The sequence below is a fragment of the Lepidochelys kempii genome, chromosome 3 (assembly GCF_965140265.1).
Source record: "Lepidochelys kempii isolate rLepKem1 chromosome 3, rLepKem1.hap2, whole genome shotgun sequence".
Lineage (NCBI taxonomy): Eukaryota > Metazoa > Chordata > Testudines > Cheloniidae > Lepidochelys > Lepidochelys kempii.
The window spans coordinates 140532356-140555766 of NC_133258.1; the positions used below are offsets into that span (position 1 = coordinate 140532356).

At 43.1% G+C, this 23411-nt stretch overlaps 2 protein-coding genes across 2 annotated transcripts in view; one reads left to right on the forward strand and one right to left on the reverse strand.

The window, feature by feature from the left end:
• The window catches only part of HNRNPU (heterogeneous nuclear ribonucleoprotein U), a 296525-nt gene that overhangs the window by 125968 nt on the left and 147146 nt on the right, over positions 1 to 23411 (reverse strand). The window lies entirely within an intron of this gene.
• Positions 1 to 23411, forward strand: part of CATSPERE (catsper channel auxiliary subunit epsilon) — an 88356-nt gene that overhangs the window by 38391 nt on the left and 26554 nt on the right. The window contains exons 6-10 of the mRNA XM_073338278.1: positions 3157 to 3187; positions 4542 to 4619; positions 5852 to 5958; positions 12300 to 12792; positions 13884 to 14358. Of these exons, the coding sequence (XP_073194379.1) occupies positions 3157 to 3187; positions 4542 to 4619; positions 5852 to 5958; positions 12300 to 12792; positions 13884 to 14358 (1184 nt within the window). The remainder of the gene's footprint in view (positions 1 to 3156; positions 3188 to 4541; positions 4620 to 5851; positions 5959 to 12299; positions 12793 to 13883; positions 14359 to 23411) is intronic.

A 23411-nucleotide genomic window follows, 5' to 3' on the forward strand; every position in this document is an offset into this window, starting at 1 on the left:
ATGACTACACTGCACACAAAAAAAAAACCTGTGTCAGCATGCCTCAGCACCTCAGCCAGGCTCACACAATGGGGCTAAAAATAGCAGTGTAAATGTTCCTATTCTGGCTGAAGCTTGGGCTCTGAGACCCTTAGCCCCATAGTGCAAGCTTTGTGAGCCCGAGAAGTGGACCTGGGCTTTAAGACTTGCTGATGTGGGTTGTTTTTATTTTTTGCAGTGTAGACATACACTTCATCCAAAGATTAAATTTAAGGTTGTCTCCAGTTTTCACATCAATCACATTGTCCATCTACCAGTTTTTTTACATAAGAATGGCCATACTGAGTCAGACCAATGGTTCATCTAGCCCAGTATCCTGTCTTCTGACAATGGCTAAGGCCAGATGCTTCAGAGGGAATGAACAGAACAGGGCAATTATTTAGTGATCCATCCCCTGTATCCAGTCCCAGCATCTGGCAGTCAAAGGCTTAGGGACATCCAGAGCACAGAGTTGCATCACTGACCATGTTGGCTAATAGCCATTGATGTAACTGTCCTCCATGAACTCTAATTCTTTTTTTAAACCAGTTATACTTTCCCCTAAATCTCATTCCTTTCTGGTAGAGGCAAGACTTCATAGCCTGAACATGAAGAAGGCAGCACTGTCCTATTATCTCCCCAGGACAAAACAATTTTGTAAACCCTTAAGACTCTTTGTGACATTTGGGGGCAGGTCCAAAGATCAGGTGGTTGTGAAACATAGACATTCTAAGTGGATTTCAAGCTGTATTAGGGTGTCCTATGATACTAAGAAATTGACTCCTCCCTCTCACATTAAGACATGTTCTTCCAGAACTCAAGCAGCCTCAGCAGCATGCCTTACCAGAGTCCCTATAGCTGAAATTTACAGAGCAGCTACATGGAGTTCTGCCCACACTGTCGCCAACCATTACATCTTGGTGTAATCTTCCAGATTAGATGTTCAATTTGGTCAAGCAATGCTGCAATCTTTGTTTCAATAAGCTCCAAACTCCCACCTCCTAAAGGAGTTGCCTCCTAGCTAATCACCAAGAGTGGGATCCACAGGTACAAATACTCAAAGAAAGAAAGATTACTTTCCTTAAAGTAACTGTAGTTCTTCAAAAAGAAAAGGAGTACTTGTGGCACCTTAGAGACTAACAAATCTATTTGAGCATAAGCTTTCATGAGCTACAGCTCACTTTAGAGACTGGGAGCTCCCAAAAGCTTATGCTCAAATAAATTTGTTAGTCTCTAAGGTGCCACAAGTACTCCTTTTCTTTTTGCGAATACAGAGTAACACGGCTGCTACTCTGAAACCTGTAGTTCTTCAAGATATTCTGTACATGTAGATTCCATATGTGATGGGTTCGGTCACAGAGACCTGCTTGGTACTGTTACCTGATGTGCTGAAACTACCTCTGAGCCTGTTTTCCCTGTCAGCTTGGGACCCCAGAACCCTGTCTTGTTGAGCCTGACACGCTAGCCTGCTGCAACACAGACCCAGGGTCTGAACCATGTCCCCAAAGCTGCAGGCTTTAGCTGAACACCATTCAGCAGATACTCCTGTCTCCAGCACCCAGATATCCAGCTCCCAATGGGATCCAAACCCCAAATAAATCCGTTTACCCTGTATAAGCTTTATGCAGAGTAAAACTCATAAATTGTCTGCTCTCTATAACACCGACAGAGAGATATGCACAGCTGTTTGCTCCCCCAGGTATTAATTACTTACTCTGGTTAATACTCTGGGTTAAGCAAAAAGTGATTTTATTAAGTATAAAAAGTAGGATTTAAGTGGTTCCAAGTAATAACAGACAGAACAAAGTAAGTTACTGTTTGCTCCCCCAGGTATTAATTACTTACTCTGGTTAATACTCTGGGTTAAGCAAAAAGTGATTTTATTAAGTATAAAAAGTACGATTTAAGTGGTTCCAAGTAATAACAGACAGAACAAAGTAAGTTACTAAGTAAAATAAATCAAAATACGCAAGGCTAACTTAATACACTAAGGATCTAATTACTAATACTAACTTCTCACCCTAGATGTTATCTCAGGTACAATCCTTTTCAGACCAACGTTGTGGTGTATGGCCTGGTCCAGCAATCACTCAGACCCCCGTAGTTACAGTCCTTTGTTCCAGTTTCTTTCAGGCATCTCTGGGGTGGAGAGGCTGTCTATAGACCGAATTCTCTCTCTTGTGGGCGGAAACCTCTTTGTTTTTCTGTGCAAAGTCACAACAACAAGATGGAGTTTGTAGCCACCTGGGCAAGTCACATATCCATGAATGATTCAGCTTTTTGCAGGCCGATGCCATTGTCTACATATTAGTTTGAATGTTTCCAGGAAAGCTCAGATGTGGATTGGTGTCTCCCAAAGTCCATTGTCGGTTAAGTGTTTCTTGATTGGGCACTTACTGAGAGTAGTCCTTTCTCAAGAAGCTGACCAGATGGTTCACTGAGAATCAAACACATTGGGATACTTAGAATCCCAACACATTGGCAATCAAACACATTGGGATACTAGTACATAGCCAATATTCATAACTTCAAATACAAAAATGATACACACATATAGATAGCATAATCATAACCAGCAAACTACAGCTTTTCCATAGACAACCCACTTGACCTCCTTTCTGCAAGACCTTGTGCAACAATGATCTATACAGTCACAGTTCATGTCAATAACGTCACACCATGATCTACCCTTCATCTCTGTAGCTCTTGAGTCTTTAACTGGGATTCTGTGCAGTGAAGGAACACTGGGATTCTGTGCAGGAGTGGGGGGTGAAATTCTGTGGCCTGCGTTGTGCAGGAGGTCAGACTAGATGACCATAATGGTCCCTTCTGACCTAAATATCTGTGAATCTATGAAATTGAATGGTGGTTGTGGATGCTCTACCCTTTATGTGCTTGTGGAAGGGAGTGCACAAGGGCATCCAGGGCACATGTGCAGTGCCAAATGGACACTGCTGGTTAAAACATTCCGAACTCCAGCATATGGGGTGCATGTATGCTAAGAGTGGGGTCAACATGTTCAGAACATCTCAAAGAACTACAGTTACTGTAAGAAAGTAACCTTTATTTTCTTTTAAAAAGCAGTGGTTATTACTTATACTTAAAAATAACTGTTTTATTTTATTTTATTTTTTGCAGCTCTATTCCATCCTCAAAAAATGATAGCCAGGTAAATTTTATTTTTCAGTGCTATCTTTGGCCTAATATTTTAACTAACTTCAACTCAGAAGTTATTTCTCACTTCTCCAAAATAGTGATTTGATACAAATTTAGTCCAGTCAGAAGGAAAGGTCAATGGACTTCAGCCAACCCTTTCTTTATTCTTTATTCTTCTATATATTTGTGTTTTCTGAAGCTTTGTGAAATGCATGTTTCATGTCCAAGCTAGGGTTTTTTTAGTGAGTTTGGTTAAAAATTTCAATATACCGTAAAATGTTATGGCCTATCATTCAGTCTGTAAAATGTGTTGTTATTTCACAAAATTTGCCAAAGTTAGTATAAACAAATTACATATTTAATCATTTCTCATGCCCTCCCTCTTTCTTTTTTCTATGAGAGAGATTGTGTTTGGCTCAGAAAATATGGAAACTAAAAGAACATTCACCTTTATTGATTATGGACCAAATTCAGGGCACAGTTGCATCTGTATGTGGAGCCTGCCAAACAGGCACAGCCTGGTTGGATTCCACAGCAGTGGAAGTCTACTTATGTCCTTGGAATGAGGGGTATTGTGCTCAGCCGCCTCTGAAAGAGCAGCTTCACAGTTACCCAAACCTGCCCCTCTACTCAGGGACAGATTCCAAGATCCTAAGGGTACTTCTTCACTGCAGTTATACATCCTCGGCTGGCCCATGTCAGCTGGCTCAGGCTCGTGGGACTCAGGTTCCTGGGCTGTTTAACTGTGGTGTAGATGTTCAGGCTTGGGCAGGAGTCTGGGCTCTATGAACTCGTAAGGGGTTGAGTTCCTCCGTGGCTGACTGATATGGGCCACATGGTTGATCAGAAATGGTTGTGTCTTTGAGGAGCAAAATCCAAGGACAGTCAGGCTGAAGACCCATAGGAATCATGGAGGCAGGAGAAAAAGATACATATATCTTCCTGCTAAGAGACTAATTTGTTGTTTCTTTTTAGAGTTAAGTACTCATTTCTGATCCCTCTTTCTCCATACTGCAGTAGGATTGTAAAGTAGCATGGCCCCAGTAGAATAAGAGAGACTATGGTATGTGAAGTATTGCTGAGGGACGAATAGAAGAACTGAAAGGAAATAACTCCCTTTCTATGAGGAGTGGATCTGGATCCCCTCAGTGTCCATTGCCCACTGAAGTCAATGGGAGTTTTGCTTTTGTCTGAGTAAAATCAGGCTCAAGACTTAATTCTGACATTGTCCAAGTTAATGCTCCTTTATATGGTATTGTTACTACATTCTAGTATACATCTAGTCACCAAAAGAAATCAGACCACGGTGACAGAATATTAACGTGTTTATTAACAAAATATTATCATTTGCCTTTTTTATTTGCTAGGAGTTAATCTTATGGATATATGATCCAGAAAGTGCAGAACCCTCTGAATTGAATCACACTGCAACGTCTCCTCCACGGGTATGTTAAAATAGCTCTATATTTTCTTTTAAAAACATGGTATTGAAAGTGCATGTCTACTGTGAAAAGTTACAAATTAAAACTGGCACTGTCTTAATCATTAGATATGCTGCCTATATGCATCCATAGTCATTTCAACTTAAGGTAGTGACAAAAATAAGTTTTTGGTGCTTTTTGTTCCAGTTAATACTGCAGAGGTAACACAGCTGGGGGGGAGTGAGGTGGTTTTGTTTCCATCTCAGCATTAAAAACAGAATTATTAGCTAAATTTCAGTAGCAGAGCTAAATTCTACCATCAGTACACTTGTGTTAGGGTCAGAATTTAGCCCACAGCCGTTTTGCTACTGGTGGTAGTGGTGAGAAGGAAAGATCCAAGCTTGACTTTCACTTCCTAGAGTGAGTTTGCATGGCTGACACTCAGAAAAAAACTCTTTACTTTTTGTCTAAGTAATGATGATATGGCAGTAACAAGACATAATAAACAGTGAACCCATTATGTCATTTTTATAGAGCTGCATTTAACAGTAGAACTGAACTTTACTTTTTAAGGAGGTACATTATGGCCCTGATCCCACAAGCGTATATGTGAAGACGGATTCTTGCACCCAATGGGAATCCATGTGAGCACAAAGTTCTTCCCACATGGATCAGCTTGCAGGATTGGTATATGCAGTAAACGTTGTCAGAGTATGCACTCCTGATGCCTTTGTGGGGTGGTTGATGATATTTAGCCGTTGGCATCATACCTTACCTGAGGTGTGCATCCATGACCAAGGGATGCCCTTTAGGAGTTATTACTTTATTATAAATTGCCATGCTGGATTGCTTCTCTTTGGCATCTTTTAATATTCGTTTCATAACTGTGTTGATTTGCGTCAGAGTTACTAGAATTAAAATTATATTATTAATTGAAGTACTGGAATTTGGAGAAGAACATAATATTTTTATTATTAGATTTCTATGTGTCATTTTTTTAATTTTCTGCTATATATACTTTAGGAAATATTGCGAAGAAAGTTAATTTTGGTTCCAAATATACTATATTCTAGTGTGGATAAAATGTGTAAATGTGTTTAATAATGCGCCCTTATTTGGAAGTGTACTTTAGAATGTTATTTAAAGAATATTTTAACCCTGAGATTTCTCATATACAGCCTTAGGCTATATTGACATCAAAATGTATGATAACTAACAGCCTTTATTTTACTTTATTTTTACTTTATTTTAAACAGAATTCTAAGACACTTAGCAAGCAGTTTTGGAATTTGGGACAGGAACCTGTTGTTCAGACCTATTTTAGAAATACCAAATACTTTGCTACTGCATTTCCAGAGTTGGGGTACTGTATTTCATTTAATTTTTTCTGAACAGAATTTCATTTAAAATAATTTTTCACACACCCATATGATTGCACAGATTATGGCTATGTAGATATATTGTAATGTAAGCATCTTACAAAACACTTGGCTTAGTTGAATGTATAAATAAGCCATTCTGGCCTGTTTTTGTTAATGTATACTGGAGGAAAAGATACTGAAAGTTTATTATTATGACACCAACTAGTACAGAAATAACTAGTGGCCATATTGTACATGGTAGCAGAAAAACCTATGGGGAAAATAGCAGAACTTCCAGGGAACCTAAGGGGGTGTCCTTCTAGTACTCTTCTCAGTATGGAAGGGGTTGGAGATTTGCAAAGAGGGCAGTAGCCTCCAAGCCTGTTTGGATTCTGGGAATCTGTTGGGAATTCTCCTTTCAATTTCAGACTCTGCGGGGAGAGCTTGCCCCTCTGCAATGAATTATATATAGGCCCTTCTGACCTCCTCCGTAGGTGCAAAGTACTTTGGTGGCTTGGTGCCAAAGAACTCAACTGGAAAAAGACTTTCAAATTCCTTTGATCCAAATGTATAGTAATCACTGATGTACCTTGCCTGGGGAAGGAAGCCCACAGATGCCTACACAATATGGCACATCTTTCAGTGGCTTTCACTGTGAGATCACAGTGCCCCAGCTCCCCAAAATATGAAAGCTCACTTAATGCTGTTGTGACACATCATTGGATAGAGACGGTGGCCCCATCCGGACCTCCTTTTCTAGTTTTAGGTAGCTTTTATGTGTGAGTAGTGAATACAAACTGTATATCCTTTCTTCCTTGAGGGAAGAGCCTGTCATATCCCAGCATGGTTAGTCAGCCGTTGCTCTCCCCCAAACTTAGCAGTTAAATCTAAATTATAATTTCATTTAAATAAGGAATTGTTTATTATTTTAGAAAGAGAGAAGAAACATTAAAAATAAAACATATGTTGGTTCTCATGTAGACCATGGCTCAGTCCAACACAAATGCACCACTGAACATGCATGAACACCATTGGGCAGTGTATTGCAGAACTGGGCCCTAAGATTGCACAAAACTTCACTATAATGGGCCGAGAAGCTTAATTATCAAGCTTATGGGTAGTTAGCATTTCAAAGGACCATTTTCCTTCCCCCAACTCATGTCAGTTCCCTGGAGCTCACAGCCTGTTTGTGGTGCTCTGCTGAACCCACCACCTTCTTAAAAAAATAAGTTATCTCAGTCAGATACTCCTTCCTTTTCTCTTTCTTACAAGTTATGTTTCTTTCCTTATTGGCTGGTTTCCAAGTCCTGTTTGAAAATAGGGATCATTCCTTCTCACTAGGGCAAACCTGTGTGGTGAGTAGGTCATCATCTTCTCTCATCCCTCCAGGAAGAATTGTTAGCTCAATACACACTCTACAGAGCATGTCTTGGCTGTTTCTTCTTTCCAGCAATCCGCTGAGACTCCCTGTGAAAGTAATATAAAGTTTCTCCCAAAGACGTATCTGACATTATAGAAAACTTCTAATGGATGAGAATATCCAGATAATAGTAATTCATATGTCCAGGCATAGCTGACTGTTAAGAATACTTTAGGGACACTGCTTAATTATCCCCTACCTCTTTCTATTCCCCTCCGTGTAGTAGCAATATGCTGAATCCACAATGAAGCCCTTCTGCAATATTTCTTCTGGTATTTAGTTTTTTGTCAGTAGAAATATTAATCTTAACCCTAGAACTCTCCAACTGTCTATTTCTCTACTTTCTTCACTGTTTGCTCCATCTTCTGGCAACATATTAATTTTAATTTCTAATGCTATAATATTTATAAAACTATATAATTTATAACAGAAACACTAAGAGCCAAATTCAACAGGGATGTAAATGATAATATAATTTATACCTTGGTGTGAGCTGATCAGAAAATAGATATGTGGTGAAGGAGAATAACTTGCACTGATTTTTTTATTCAGTGGATGTACAAAGCAAGTGTATTTTCCATCAATGTGGTACTCTGTAGTAACAACATTCTGCCCTGCACAAATGCTCATTGAAGTCAGTGGGAATTACACAGGCTTACCCCAGGGCTAGATTTGGCCCCAGGAGTATTGAGGATGATTCTGTTTTAGATTAAAGTGTAGCGGGCTCTTTTGTTAGCTTCATTTCCTGAAACATGTGCCCCATCTGTCCCTTTGACATTTAATTTGCAGTTGTTTTTACACACTCTGAATACCATATTAAAACAAGTTGCACTAATTTTCATCTTACTGCCTTTTTCTAACCAGTTTACACTCAACTAGTAACTTACAGCACTGTTTACATCACTGTTACATTTGGGTTAGAGACTGAATTTGGCTTACTGTCATCTCTGTCAGACATCTTTTTCAGTTGGATCTCATCCATTTCATCACTAGGTGGCAATATAGCAACATATCATTATATTAAAGAAATTTGTCGTCAGATAAAGCCTTTCTTGAATATTTCCACTTACTTAACCAAAGGAATAGAAGCATTTTTGGAAAATTGGGTAAAATCCTTTTATAAATGATGGCAGTTTTAGTAAATTGCTGTTATAGTGAAGTAAGTTGTAATATCTATTTTCTGTCTTATTTTTAACCTCTTCTTTCTCTATACAGCAATAGTATGAAGAACCAAATAAAAGAGAGTGAAAAACAAGATTGCTCATCATATAGAGTAATAGCGTTTGTTTCTCCAGTAATGCTAATGCATGCCCACATAGAAAGTTTTACTATTACAAGCCATTTGCAACACACACTTTGCTTCTCTACAAAAGAAAAAGGACACTAAACTGTCTAAATTACTACATGCCACAAGGGGCCACAACAGTGGTTCCCTTAACCCACCCAGCAATATTGTTAATCTATCCAACTATACTCTTAGCCCAGCAGAAGAATCTTCCTATCTCGGAGCCTCTCCTACTGCCCCTCCACCCCCACGAACATGATACAGTTCTGTGGTGACCTAGAATCCTATTTCCGACATCTCTGACTCAAGGAATATTTCCAACACACCTCTGAACAACATACTAACCCACAGAGACCTTCCTACCAAGACTACAAAAAGAAGGATTCTGGGTGGACTCCTCCTGAAGGTCGAAACAACAGACTGGACTTCTACATAGAGTGGTTCCGCCGACGTGCACGGGCTGAAATTGTGGAAAAGTAGCATCACTTGCCCCATAACCTCAGCCATGCAGAACACAATGCCGTCCACATCCTCAGAAACAACTCTGACATCATAATCAAAAAGGCTGACAAAGGAGGTGCTGTCGTCGTCATGAATAGGTCGGAATATGAACAAGAGGCTGCTAGGCAGCACTCCAACACCACTTTCTACAAGCCATTACCCTCTGATCCCACTGAGGGTTACCAAAAGAAACTACACCATCTGCTCAAGAAACTCCCTGAAAAAGCACAAGAACAAATCCGCACAGACACACCCCTGGAACCCCGACCTGGGGTATTCTATCTGCTACCCAAGATCCATAAACTTGGAAATCCTGGACGCCCCATCATCTCAGGCATTGGCACCCTGACAGCAGGATTCTCTGGCTATGTAGACTCCCTCCTCAGGCCCTACGCTACCAGCACTCCCAGCTATCTTCGAGACACCACTGACTTCCTGAGGAAACTACAATCCATCGGTGATCTTCCTGAAAACACCACCCTGGCCACTACGGATGTAGAAGCCCTCTACACCAACATTCCACACAAAGATGAACTACAAGCCGTCAGGAACAGTATCCCCGATAATGTCACGGCAAACCCGGTGGCTGAACTTTGTGACTTTGTCCTCACCCATAACTATTTCACATTTGGGGACAGTGTATACCTTCAAATCAGCAGCACTGCTATGGGTACCCGCATGGCCCCACACTATGCCAACATTTTTATGGCTGACTTAGAACAGCGCTTCCTCAGCTCTCGTCCCCTAATGCCCCTACTCTACTTGCGCTACATTGATGACATCTTCATCATCTGGACCCATGGAAAAGAAGCCCTTGAGGAATTCCACCATGATTTCAACAATTTCCATCCCACCATCAACCTCAGCCTGGACCAGTCCACACAAGAGATCCACTTCCTGGACACTACGGTGCTAATAAGCGATGGTCACATAAACACCACCCTATACCAGAAACCTACTGATCGCTATTCCTACCTACATGCCTCCAGCTTTCATCCAGATCACACCACAGGATCCATTGTCTACAGCCAAGCTCTACGATACAACCGCATTTGCTCCAACTCCTCAGACAGAGACAAACACCTACAAGATCTCTATCAAGCATTCTTACAACTACAATGCCCACCTGCTGAAGTAAAGAAACAGATTGACAAAGCCAGAAGAGTACCCAGAAGTCACCTACTACAGGACAGGCCCAACAAAGAAAATAACAGAATGCCATTAACCATCACCTTCAGCTCCCAACTAAAACCTCTCCAACGCATCATCAAGGATCTACAACCTATCCTGAAGGATGACCCATCACTCTCTCAGATGTTGGGAGACAGGCCAGTCCTTGCTTACAGACAGCCCCCCAACCTGAAGCAAATACTCACCAGCAACCACACACCACACAACAGAACCACTAACCCAGGAACCTATCCTTGCAACAAAGCCCGTTGCCAACTGTGTCCACATATCTATTCAGAGGACACCATCATAGGGCCTAATCACATCAGCCACACTATCAGAGGCTCGTTCATCTGCACATCTACCAATGTGATATATGCCATTGTGTGCCAGCAATGCCCCTCTGCCATGTACATTGGTCAAACTGGACAGTCTCTACGTAAAAGAATAAATGGACACAAATCAGATGTCAAGAATTATAACGTTCAAAAACCAGTTGGAGAACACTTCAATCTCTTTGGTCACTCGATTACAGACCTAAAAGTTGCAATTCTTCAACAAAAAAACTTCAGAAACAGACTCCAACGAGAGACAGCTGAATTGGAATTAATTTGCAAACTGGATACAGTTAACTTAGGCTTGAATAGAGACTGGGAGTGGATGGGTCATTACACAAAGTAAAACTATTTTCCCATGTTTATTTCCCCCCTGCCACCCCCCACTGTTCCTCAGACGTTCTTGCCAACTGCTGGAAATGGCCCACCGTGATTATCACGACAAAAGGCTTCTCCCCCCCCCCCCCCATCCCGCTCTCCTGCTGGTAATAGCTCACCTTAAGTGATCACTCTCCTTACAGTGTGTAGGGTAACACCCATTGTTTCATGATCTCTATGTATATACATCTCCCCACTGTATTTTCCACTGAATACATCCGATGAAGTGAGCTGTAGCTCATGAAAGCTTATGCTTAAATAAATTTGTTAGTCTCTAAGGTGCCATCGGTACTCCTTTTCTTATTTCATTATAGTTATTCCGTATGGACCAAATTTTGCCTTTGAATATGTGCATACAATTTGCATTGAAATCAATAGCAGTTGCATGTGTATATCTAAGACAAAATTTGGCTGTTTTTTCTCATATTCAACTATCTTAGCTCCGTTATTAAAACAACCCTATTTTTATAGAATTCTGGAAGTTTTGATAATTCTGTCACTAGCTAAACATTGAACCAAGTGAGTTTGTGACCAAATAATTCATATCCTGATATTAATAACTTAACTTTTTCATCCACTGGTGTCATCAGTATCACCTAAAGTTAGGAAACTCATTTTGTAAAGTAATGCAGCTTTTACTGTTCATGGCAAAAGTGACTATAATAATGGGTCTATCTGCTGTTGCCACAGTAATCCATGATGTCATAACCAGTCCTCGTTCTCCTAGCTCCAGAGCACGTACATTTCTTGCCTGTTTATGTGAGACCATTCAGAGATTTTTGATTCCCAGCATTTACTGAGGCACTGAACATTAGAGGCCTGGCTGCTGTTGCAGGTTAAAATCCCACTGGAGGCTGATTTTGGTCTCCTCCCCCACCCCCATTTTATTTTAATTTTATATTTTACATTTGGTGGGAATGGGGGAATAGCAGGAAACAATTTGGAGGAGCGGTATGAAATAGAACAAATAGAAATGATCGTGACCAGGAGTGCACAGCTTGTCTGTAGTAACAACAGTACAACCACTCTAATAGTTGCTGGTATATGTGCTGAACACTGTGATTGTAGGGTGTGCCTGAGAATATTGTGACTTGAAAAACGTAAAAGGTTTAGAGAAATTGTTAAAAAGAAATGGGAAATAAATTGTTTTGGAATTGCTACAAACTCTGAAATTTGTCAAGAATTATTTTGCTTAATGAATCTGATATAAAGTTTAATTCTTGCCAATTTATCTGTAATTTCTTCCATTTTCAGATTCTGGAAAATTAATGTACCTTCAATGTCAGATGACATCATTACTAATATCCATGGAAAGGCAATAGCTTTTCAGGATTGTTTTGTTCTAGATAGTCCCTTTATCATTTCCAGGCCTGAAGAGCTATTTCCAAACAATGTAAATGATAATTCCCTCTGTTCCGCAGCTGGTAGTGAGCCCTACATTGAGTGGTCTGCATGTATTCCAACAACTGCACTTTTGTTGTCAGAATTTGGAACTTTCCATACAAATGATGGATTCGTAACTTATAAAGAAATCAAAGCTCCATCACACATTTTGGACTTTGACTTAAGTCACAAAGTAACTGATATTGTTTTAACTGATGATGGGATCTTATTTTTAATAATCGGGACAATTTACAAAAGAGAGTCCAATCGTTTTTTTAAACTTGGACCTGAATACAATCTACCAGAAACAGGAATAATTGGAATACAGTCAAGAAGTTGGTGTTCATCTGCATATCCAGTACAGGTAAGTCTCACACAATTCTTGTTTTACATTTTGAAATATGAAAGTTCTTCAGTAGGCCTGGGGATTAACCCATTGGCCCCCTGTCGCCCGATCTAATAATAGGTTTGGAATTAGAAGTGCACTGAGTGCAACAAATTAATTTTCAGGTCATTTAAAAATAAGTACCTGATGCTGCAGTTGGGTCTACATGGATCAAGAGGAGTACCCACATGGAGCTAGTTCCAGGATGAGGACTTAAGTGTGTGACTATGATGTCCCAGGTCTAGGAACCCAGGCGTAGGAGTCCTCAAACAGCAGCTGCCTGCTGGTCTCCACCTAATGTCTTCTGAAATCTGATGGGCCAAGAAGTAGTAGGACTGTATCCTCACCCAAGGCACTAATATTGGGGAATCACCCAGCTCCACCAATTGGTCCAACCATGCTATTGAAGCCAGAAGGAGGCACAGGAAGTTTGTCTGAGCAACAAAGTGATTTCCTGTTGTGGCTGCTTTGGACCCTGCTTGTGCCTGCCTCCTGCACCCATCCCTTTTCCTGCTCTGCTCCCGGCTACTGCCTGACCCCTGCTTTTGCTCCTGTTTACACCATGCTCCTGCACAGTGCTTGATCCTTGCCTCTCCTCTAGTTCCTGCCCTTATGTCTTACCTCCAATTGTCAGTTATCACTTTTGGCTCTGACCCCAGCGTCTGACTTCAGACCCTGACTCTGCTTTGACCCATGGCCCTGGCATTTGGTCTCTGACCCTCAGCTTCAATTCCTAGTTCTGGCTCTGGCTTGACCCCTGGCTCTGATAACTGGCAGTTGACTCTGGTGCTGACTCTTGGCTTCATTATCCAAGCTGGATGCCTGCTCTGCCCACTAGACATGACTCCTGCTCTGACTACTAGGCCAGACCACCTACTTCCGAGTCCATAACAACAACTTCACTCTAGTGGAGCTAGGCTAATTACATCAGCTGAAAATCCTTTTTACTTTTTAATGGAGATACTGGTATCATTTATGCAAAGTTTGAGAGGGAATAGTTTGTACAGTATCTGAAATGTACTATTTATCTAATAGCTTTGTTCAATTTTTTTATTTTTATTTTTTTACAGAGTGGAAGAAAATTAAGTACAGTAGCAATATGGACACCAAGTGAACAATATCTAGGATATGGTGGCAATGTGTTTATTAAAATAACAGATACAACAAAGCTAAAGAAGGTCCTAGATTTGCCAGTGACTGCTTCTTTATCTATAGGCACTGTTTGCTATGACTCACGCCCATCTGAGGTTGTTTTGCTCATGGCCTGCGTTGGGTGCAGCTCCTCCAGGGTGTTTTATCTGTCAGCGTATAATGAAGACCGAGATTTGTGGGTCTTAAGAGACTTTTCCTTAAGTGCTCCTCTGCAGGGTTTTATGTTGATGGAATTTGTATATTCAGCATCACCATCTATGCTGCTGTGGGACAAGCAAACGGTCTATTATAGCTATAAAAACAACACAATTAATGGATTTCTTATAATACCTGAGTCAGTTAAGAGACAAGCGGAAAAAGCTCAAGGGAGCACTATTCACCAGCTGCTTATTGGTTAAGTATATTACATTTGAATACATAATAATTTGGGTGTAAGACAGCAACTTCAGAAATAAGAGGGTCCCTGAAGATATCTCTTTTCTAGATGATTATATTAATTATTTATTTGATTAAATTAATGGGTTCATAAGGACTGAAATCTACCATTTTTAGATGGATAGGCATATTTAAATTATAGTTAACAAAATTTTGCCCTTCAAGTATTGCCACATGGATCCCCATTCTTGAGAGTTGCATGCCGCAAGTAGGGAAGCTTGAAATCTTCCAGCCAACAGTATTTGTTTGGGAAATACATACATCTTTCTCAAGATCAAGAGTACATAACGGACTGCCACCACCCCTCAGTTCCTTCTGATTCCCTACAAACAAGGACTTAGTGGTATCTTGTACACATTTTTTCCATCATTTCTCCACCTTATTAGTGTTTTTAGTATTATTAAAAACAAAAACCTTTTATGTGCCATTGTGGGCATAATTGGGCAATTCCTCCCCCTCCCCCACCAACACACACACATTCACTCTCTGCCATGCTGGTTTTATTTTGGCCCAACCCCACTGAACAGTTTCTTCTGACTGATGGTACAGTTGGTTCTGTGGATTCTATTGTCTTAGCCACCACCAAGAAAATTGGCTGTATGCCTAATGTGTTATGCAATTTCATAATGTCACACATTGATGTTCATGAATGATGGCTGAAATGCCTTAGTGTGAGGCACAATATAGGCAGAAGTTGCATGTCTTTTTCAATACTATTCCCCAAAGGTTTAGAGATGCGAGTGTTGCCTTAAATTCTTACTGTTGAAGAGTTTAAGGCCAACTTGAGTAAGTGTGGTGCTGAGTGTCTGGCTACATTCACATTGAAAGGCACCTTGACACCATAGCTATTTTTGCCTAAAGTAAGCACCTAGTAAAATTGGTGTAGAGAAATCCCTTGACTATTTCTATCAAAACCAGATTATAAAAATTTGAAGCTAAGGCTTCCTCTGCATTGAGCTCTACTAAGAAGGCCCAGAGGTTGAACCAAGTGACTTTCTGGTGCCTAGACTTTGTCTTGTGAACAATGGGAGAGAGAAAAAGTACAGTCTACATTAGAAACTTTTGCCAGTATGATAAAATGTTAAGGGTGTGATTTTGATTGTTATTTTACGACATTCCTATACTGGCAAAAATCCTAGTATGGTGCAGTTATACCAGCATAAAAATGCTTTTATTTGCTTGGCTTCTTTTTTCCCAAGGAACCAGGATAAGCTATACTAACAAAAGTACTTTTTTGCCAGTATAAACTGCATCTACAGTAGGAATGTTTGCTGGTATAGCCATGCAAGCAAACTTTTTCTAGTGTAGACCTGAATTTAGACACAAGTCACTAATCTAATCGTAAAAACAAACATAAAAAAGTATTTCTCCTCATTCATCATAACTATTTGTTCTTCGTCAAGTGATTGTCTTTGATGGATTCGTCTCTTGGGTTGCATGTGCCCAGTGCTTGCAACATTGGACTGTTTTTGTTCAGCAGCATCCACTGGGGTCACAGCTGCATGCCAGATCCCTCATGCCTCCCTCACACCACAGCCTGAGTGCATAAAGGGCAGAGTGGGCCCAGCCATCCTCAGTTCCTTCTTACCAACTGTGGCAGCAAGATGGAACTCTTTCCAATGTCTGCCTGCTTCTCTGTAACTCTGTTGCAGTTAGTGTTCGTGATTAGTTAGTAGAGTTGCAAGTAGGTAGTTAATTTTTAAAGCTTCTTGGCTTTAAAAAAGGAAAAAATATTCATTTTTAATAGATAATTAGTAGACTTGGAGCTCTGTCCCTCCACTCCTTCTGCTGGGTCTTGAGTGGAAACCAAATCTCTGGGATATAAGATGCTTCTATGCCACTCAATTATAGGCACTCTAAGTGCCTTTTTTGTTGTTGTTTGTTGTTATTTAGGCAGGGGGTATATCCCTGAACATTGGTCAATCTGCTGTTTTTTTTCCAGATCAACTCAGAAAGCTAGGGATTTTTGCCTAAATTTATTTCTTCTGGAGCTCTCCATGAAAGGACTAATAGGTCAGATATAGAGTGATTGCTTTGTAAAAAAATGTTCAGCCACAGGTGATATGGTGGTTTTAGTCTTTTATCAGTTTCAGTTCTGAGTTCATTTGTGAGCATAGTAATTGTCTGGTTTCACACCACTATGTTGGAATACCTTTCCCCACCCCCTCTCATCTCCACTGGTATTTGGCATCCCTACCCCCTGCTTAGTGTGTGAGGTTCAGTTTAGGGTGACTCCCGCAACCAGGGGAAGCTAACTACAGTTCTGCTGCCTTTCACTCATACAATAAGGAGAACAACATTTTATTACCCCCACACTAAAGTGATTTGTAACCCAACGCCAGCCAAAAGTGATCATTTTGACAAAGCAGAGCCATCATGCTGTGCACCTAGGCAGAGTAGGTGTGTATATGCAAATATGATCTGTTCCTGAAGTCTTTTCCCACAACTCATCACTAGATGTCAGGGGGGAGCTCATTCACACCCTGCTTACATCCTATGTGGATGAAAGCAGCACCAGACTCTGCCAGAACAATGGATGCAAAACCTACAGACATATCTCCACTGCTACAATGATCAGCTCCCTCCCCCAGACTTCCCCTTTCAAGATCCATTGGTCCAACACATGCCTATCACAACATGTGCACTAAATCACATCACACGGTGCACTAAATGCCCCAATAGCAACTATGTGGATGAAACAGACAATCACTATGGTCTCAAATGAATTCACACAGCAAAATGATAAAAGACAAAAACACCATATCACCTGTGGGTGAACACTTTTCACAAATATCAGAAGGGTAGCCGTGGTTGTGTTAGTCTGGATCTGTAAAAGCGGCAAAGAGTCCTATGGCACCTTATAGACTAACAGGTATATTGGAGCATAAGCTTTTGTGGGTGAATACCCACAAAGTGATCCCTCTACATTTGACCTATCAGTCCTCATCCTCAAAGGAAACCTTCACAACACTTTTTCAAAAAATAAGCCTCGGAGCTTAAATTCATAACGTTGCTAGACACTAAAAATCATGGACTGAGTAGGGACACTGGATTTATGGCTTATTACAACAACCTATAACCCATTAACAACCCCCCCTTCCCCCAAGAGCTTCCTTCCCCCCATTTCCTTTCTCCCCCATAACTGGAGAGGTATTAATGGGTCACTTTACCTTAATGGTCCCTTGAAATATGTGCAAACTACTATTACTAAACAATCTGTTCCACCTTGTATTTAGCCATGACACTGAGAGGTTGTCTACACTTGCAGCTGTAGAGCGCTTTGGGTTAAATCAGCCTTCGGAGAGCGCACCACGGAAAGCACTCCAGTCTGTCCACACTAACAGCTGCAAGCACACTGGCGTGGCCACGGAAAGCACTCCAGTCTGTCCACACTAACTGCTGCAAGCACATTGGCGTGGCCACATTCGCGACGCTGGGAGCGGTGCATTTTGGACAGCTATCCCACAGAGCACCTCTTCCCATTCTGGCGCTGTGGCTTATGGGCAGGGCACATGGGGTGCGGGGCATTCTGGATCCTGTCCCAATGCCCCATGATGCATCGTTTCACATTCCAGCAATCCCTGTGTTTCCGTCCACATTTGGCACCATCTTTCAACGGTTTCTGTGCGGCGCACTTCTGTCTTCCCTTTCGGTCTGCGGGAATGGAGCCCGAACTGCTGAGGAATATGCAGACGAGTCTCACCAGCACGTCATGTTTAGCATTCGAGCGACTTCTTAAGATCCAAAGTGACAGTGAGGAGTCCAACGAGGATGTTGAGTCGTGTAACACATACAACACGAAATTGCTTGTCTCATTCATGGACATGCTCTCCACTGTGGAACGCCGCTTTCGGGCTCGGGAAACAAGCACTGAGCAGTGGGATCACATCATTCTGCAAGTCTGGGATGTTGAGCAGTGGCTGCAGAACTTTCAGATGAGAAAAGCCACTTTCATGGGACTGATGCATCCGATGAAGTGAGCTGTAGCTCATGAAAGCTCATGCTCAAATAAATTGGTTAGTCTCTAAGGTGCCACAAGTACTCCTTTTCTTTTTGCGAATACAGACTAACACGGCTATTACTCTGAAACCTTTCATGGGACTGTGTGCTGAACTCGCCCCACACTGCGGTGCAAGGACACAAGATTGAGAGTTGTCCTGCCGGTGGAGAAGCGGGTGGCTATTGCAGTCTGGAAGCTGGCAACTCCAGACAGCTACGATCGGTTGCTAACCAGTTTGGAGTGGGAAAGCTGACCATTGGAATTGTGTTGATGCAAGTTTGCAGGGCCATTAATCGCATCTTGCTCAGAAGAACTGTGACTCCGGGTAACGTGCATGACATTGTGGCTGGCTTTGAACAAATGGGTTTCCCTAACTGCAGAGGGGCGATAGATGGGACCCATATTCCTATTCTGGCACCAGACCACCTGGCCTCTATGTTAACCAAAAGGGGTATTTCTCCATGGCTCTCCAGGAGCTTGTGGATCATGTGGGCGTTTCATTGACATTAATGCAGGCTGGCCTGGAAAGGTGCATGACACACACATCTTTTGGAACACTGGCCTGTTCAGGAAGCTGCAAGCCAGGACTTTTTTCCCAGACCAGAGGATCACCGGAGGGGAAGTCAAAATGCCCATTGTGATCCTTGGAGACCCAGCTTACCCTTTAATGCCGCGACTCATGAAACTCTACACAGGGAGCCTGCACAGCAGCTAGGAACGGTTCAACTACAGGCTGAGCTGGTGCCGAATGACTGTGGAATGTGCTTTTGGCCATTTGAAGGGCCGCTGGCACTCTCTTTATGGGAAGCTGGACTTGGCCGAAGACAGCATCCCTGCGGTTATATCCGCGTGCTGTACCCTTCAGAATATTTGTGAAGGGAAGGGTGAAAGCTTCACTCAGGCATGGGCCTTGGAGGTTCAACACCTGGAGGCTGAATTCACACAGCCAGAGAGCAGGGTTATTAGAGGGGCCCAGCGTGGGGCTGCAAGGATTAGGGATGCCTTGAGGGAGCAATCTGAGACTGAAAGCCACCAGTAATGTCTGTTGCTCTGCACAGGAGTTAAGTGCAGTGGCTGTGTTTGGTACACTGAATTGTAGTGCTTGTTGCTTTCCTGGGTTAAGGTATATTTTGCTTTATGCACTAATAAAGTATGTTTTCAAAGTGAAAACTCCATTTATTGAAAAGAAAATTCATTTATTGAAATAAAAACAAAGTAACACAATACCACAACGGCAAGGGGATGGGGTGGGGACCAGTTCACTGACAGACTTGAGTATGTCCTGATTTCATACTCTGGAATCCTGTCTGGAGTGCTGTGCACTGAGTGCTGCACTTCAGGATGGCTATAAGGCATGCTGAGGGGGGTTGAGTGCGGTGGATAAGGGTCGTAGTTTTCATGGGTGGATGGTGAAGCTAGGGGTGTAGGAGGCAGCTGGGGGCGGTAAGAACCCAGATGTTGGGGAAAGTGGGTTGGAGGGGACATGGGGAACATGGGAAAGAGTTCTGGGACAAGGGCTGCGGAGGGGGTGGGGAGGGCCGAGTGCAGTAGTGCTCCACCTGCATGGCGACGAGCGCCTGGATTGAGTCCGCGTGGCGCTCCATTATGCTAATCAGCCAATCCGTGCTTTGCTGTCAGAGCACCACGTTTTGCTGCCGGCACTCCTCATTCTTCTGGCAGATCCTCCTTTCACTCTCCCTCCACTTCTGTGCCTTTCAATTCTCTTCCACAGACTGCCGCATTACTTCCTGCAGCATGTCTTCTTTGCTTTTACGGGGCCTCTTCCTGAGTGCTCTCAGTCTGTCGGCTGGTGATAACACTGGCAGCTGAGATCTCAAGGTTGCACCTATACAGGCATTACTTCCTGCAGCATGTCTTCTTTGCTTTTACGGGGCCTCTTCCTGAGTGCTCTCAGTCTGTCGGCTGGTGATAACACTGGCAGCTGAGATCTCAAGGTTGCACCTATACAGGCAAAATGCAACACTTAACAGAGGAAGCATTGTACACACCAGACAGAGCAATGATTCCCCCACACTTAAGGAGGGCAATCACAGTCCATACAAAACCATACTTTGCCTGTCCCAAAGCGAGCGCACATAACCCATGGGAGCCCCAGAAATGGTGAGTAAACACAGGGTCCAGGGGGACTGATTGTTTCATGGATGTACTGTCCTCTGGGTTTCTGTGCCTTGGGGAGAGCCAACAGCTGCAGGGGAAACCTACACTGAAAACTGTCGCAACATTCTCCACAGGAGATCCACAGGAGTCCTGGAAGCTATCTCGCTGCTGAGGGTGACCGGGGAAGCAAGGGAAGGTCTTCTACTACAATGCGGCTTCCGCCCTGGCCCATATACAGCTTGCCTGTGTGTAGCAATGATCCCCCCACCCCTTGCGGCACAGTGGCGCGGACACGTTAGCCTGACTGGGACAAGAACCATGCTGGCTCTCCCAATAAACCTGTGCAGGCTCATTGCCCACGTTCTGTCTGAGACTTTTGAGGAGATCACCAATGTCAATTACCGTGATGTGATAGACCACATCAATGCTCTATTCCACATCTCGGCATGCATGCATCCCAAACCCTCCTCGCCCAAAGAGCCCGCACCAAAGAACTTCCTTCCTGAAAAAAAAAAAAGCCGCTTACCAGGAGCCTCCTCTGGTGTTTGTCCTTCCCCAAACACCGGATGCCGTGACTGGCTGCCTTCCTCCTGGCTCGAGAAGAGCTCCTGGCTGCATGCATCTAGGGATTCCGGGGTGTCTCCCCCCACCTCAGCACCCTCGCTCACATTTTCCTCCTCCTCCTCCCCCTTTGCTGTGCTGGGCTCCAAAGTGTCCATGGTGGTCATTGGAGTGGAGGTGGGGTCGCCCCAAGTATCGCATCCAGCTCTTTGTAGAAATGGCAGGTCGCAGGGGCAGCACCGGAGCGGCCATTTGCCTCACGGGCTTTGCGGTAGGCATTCTGCAGCTCCTTTACTTTAACCCTGCACTGCACGGCGTCCCGGTCATGGCCCCTTTCCAGCATGACCCTTGATATGTTCCCAAACGTATCGTAATTCCTATGGCTGGAGCGCAGTTGAGACTGCACAGCTTCCTCCCTCAAACACTGATGAGGCCCAGCACCTCACCATTGCTCCATACTGGGGATCGCCTGCTGCGTGGAGCCATGGTCACCTGGCTGAGAGCACTCCACGCCTGGCTGAGAGCACTCCACGCCTGGCTGAGCAAACAGGAAGGGGATTTTCAAAATTCCCAGGGAATTTAAAAGGCGGGTCTGACGATTGGTCACCTGAGGATAGGGCAGCAGAGTTCAAAAGTGATGACCAGAGTGGCTAGAACATGCATTGTGGGACACTTCCGGAGGCCAATCAGAGCGCATTAGGTGTCCACACTAGCGCCGTTGCGCTCCAGCGAGAGCACAACAAACGTTATTCCTCTCGGGGAGGTGGAGTATGAGGAGCGCTCCAGCTGTGGAGTCAGAGCGCTCTACGTGCCTTGCCAGTGTGGACGGGTAGTAAGGTAGAGCACGCTTGGCAGCTTTATTGCGCTATAACGTGCAAGTGTAGCCAAGGCCTGAGTACATTTCCCTGACCTGAAGAAGAGCTCTGTGTATGTTTGAAAGCTTGTCTGTCCCACCAACAGAAGTTGGTCCAATAAAAGGTATTACCTCATCCATCTTGTTTCTCTAAGACATAGATCTCCTTCTCCGGGACCCTAAGAACCGGCACACAAGAGTCGATGTGTGTCTGACAAGTTAGACTCATGTTAAGCTCCACAGACGAAGGGCAGCCAATGGCCTAAGATGGGTTATCTAGTCCTTCATTTCTGGCTATGGAAAGAGTGTCTGTGGAAGTAACTAAATCTGCTGACCACCTTTCCTATGACACTAACTCATCACCACTAATGGTACTTTTTGGCACCAGGGGGCGCTACTGCCCCTGAAATGGATCTTTACTGGCTCCCAGTAGAGAAGATTACTGTCATACCAGTGAAAAAGGTCCACAGCAATTATCTTCAATGCACAGCAGTTTATTGAGAAGGAATTACACAAGCAGTAAAGGGTTACATTAAGCACATAACTCCTATATTAAACATTAAGAACTATACATTACGAGCTATACATTCCTCCTCCCCCCACTTCCTCAGACGTTCTTGTCAATTGCTGGAAATGGCCCACCTTGATTATCACTACAAAAGGTTCCCCTCCCCCCCCCCCCCGCTGGTAATAGCTCACCTTATCTGATCACTCTCGTTACAGTGTGTATGGTAACACCCATTGTTTCACGTGCTCTGTGTATATAAATCTCCCCACTGTATTTTCCACTGAACGCATCCGATGAAGTGAGCTGTAGCTCACGAAAGCTTATGATCAAATAAATTTGTTAGTCTCTAAGGTGCCACAAGTACTCCTTTTCTTTTTGCGGATACAGACTAACACGGCTGCTACTCTGAAACCTGACATTCCTCTTAGCGAGCCTCTCTTTCACAAACATACACAAACAGGCTAGCTTCACGCAGTCCCTGCTTGGTAAACAGAGAAGGTGGTTACCAATTCTAGGGACTGATTCTTCTCTCCAGCTCTGGTCTCCTCAGCCCTCTGGTCTGTCTCGGATTCCTCGAGGCAAGGCCCTGGCTGCCTGGAAACCCCTCTGGTTGCAGTCCTACATGAGCCCACGGAGCTGAGTTTTGGCTACTCTGTCTAGCAGCTTCTTCAAGCATCACTTAAGGAATTCCCAACTCCAGTAATTTACTTTGCTTGATTCTTATACTCTTTTTCCTCAGAGGAGTTACATGTCTCAAAAGCATGCTCAGTGGGTGTGTGGTTATTAATTTTATCTGATTAATACTTTAGAATGTGTTGGGGGGGTGGTATCGATTGAAGATCACACCACGTTTACTCACTCATCAATCATTCACTCTGGCTCTCTGCATGGTGTCCTCGCTATAAGGTCACTACAACCAGGTCGACCTATGCTCCGTGCTGGAACTTTATACATGTGATATTTACTTTTGC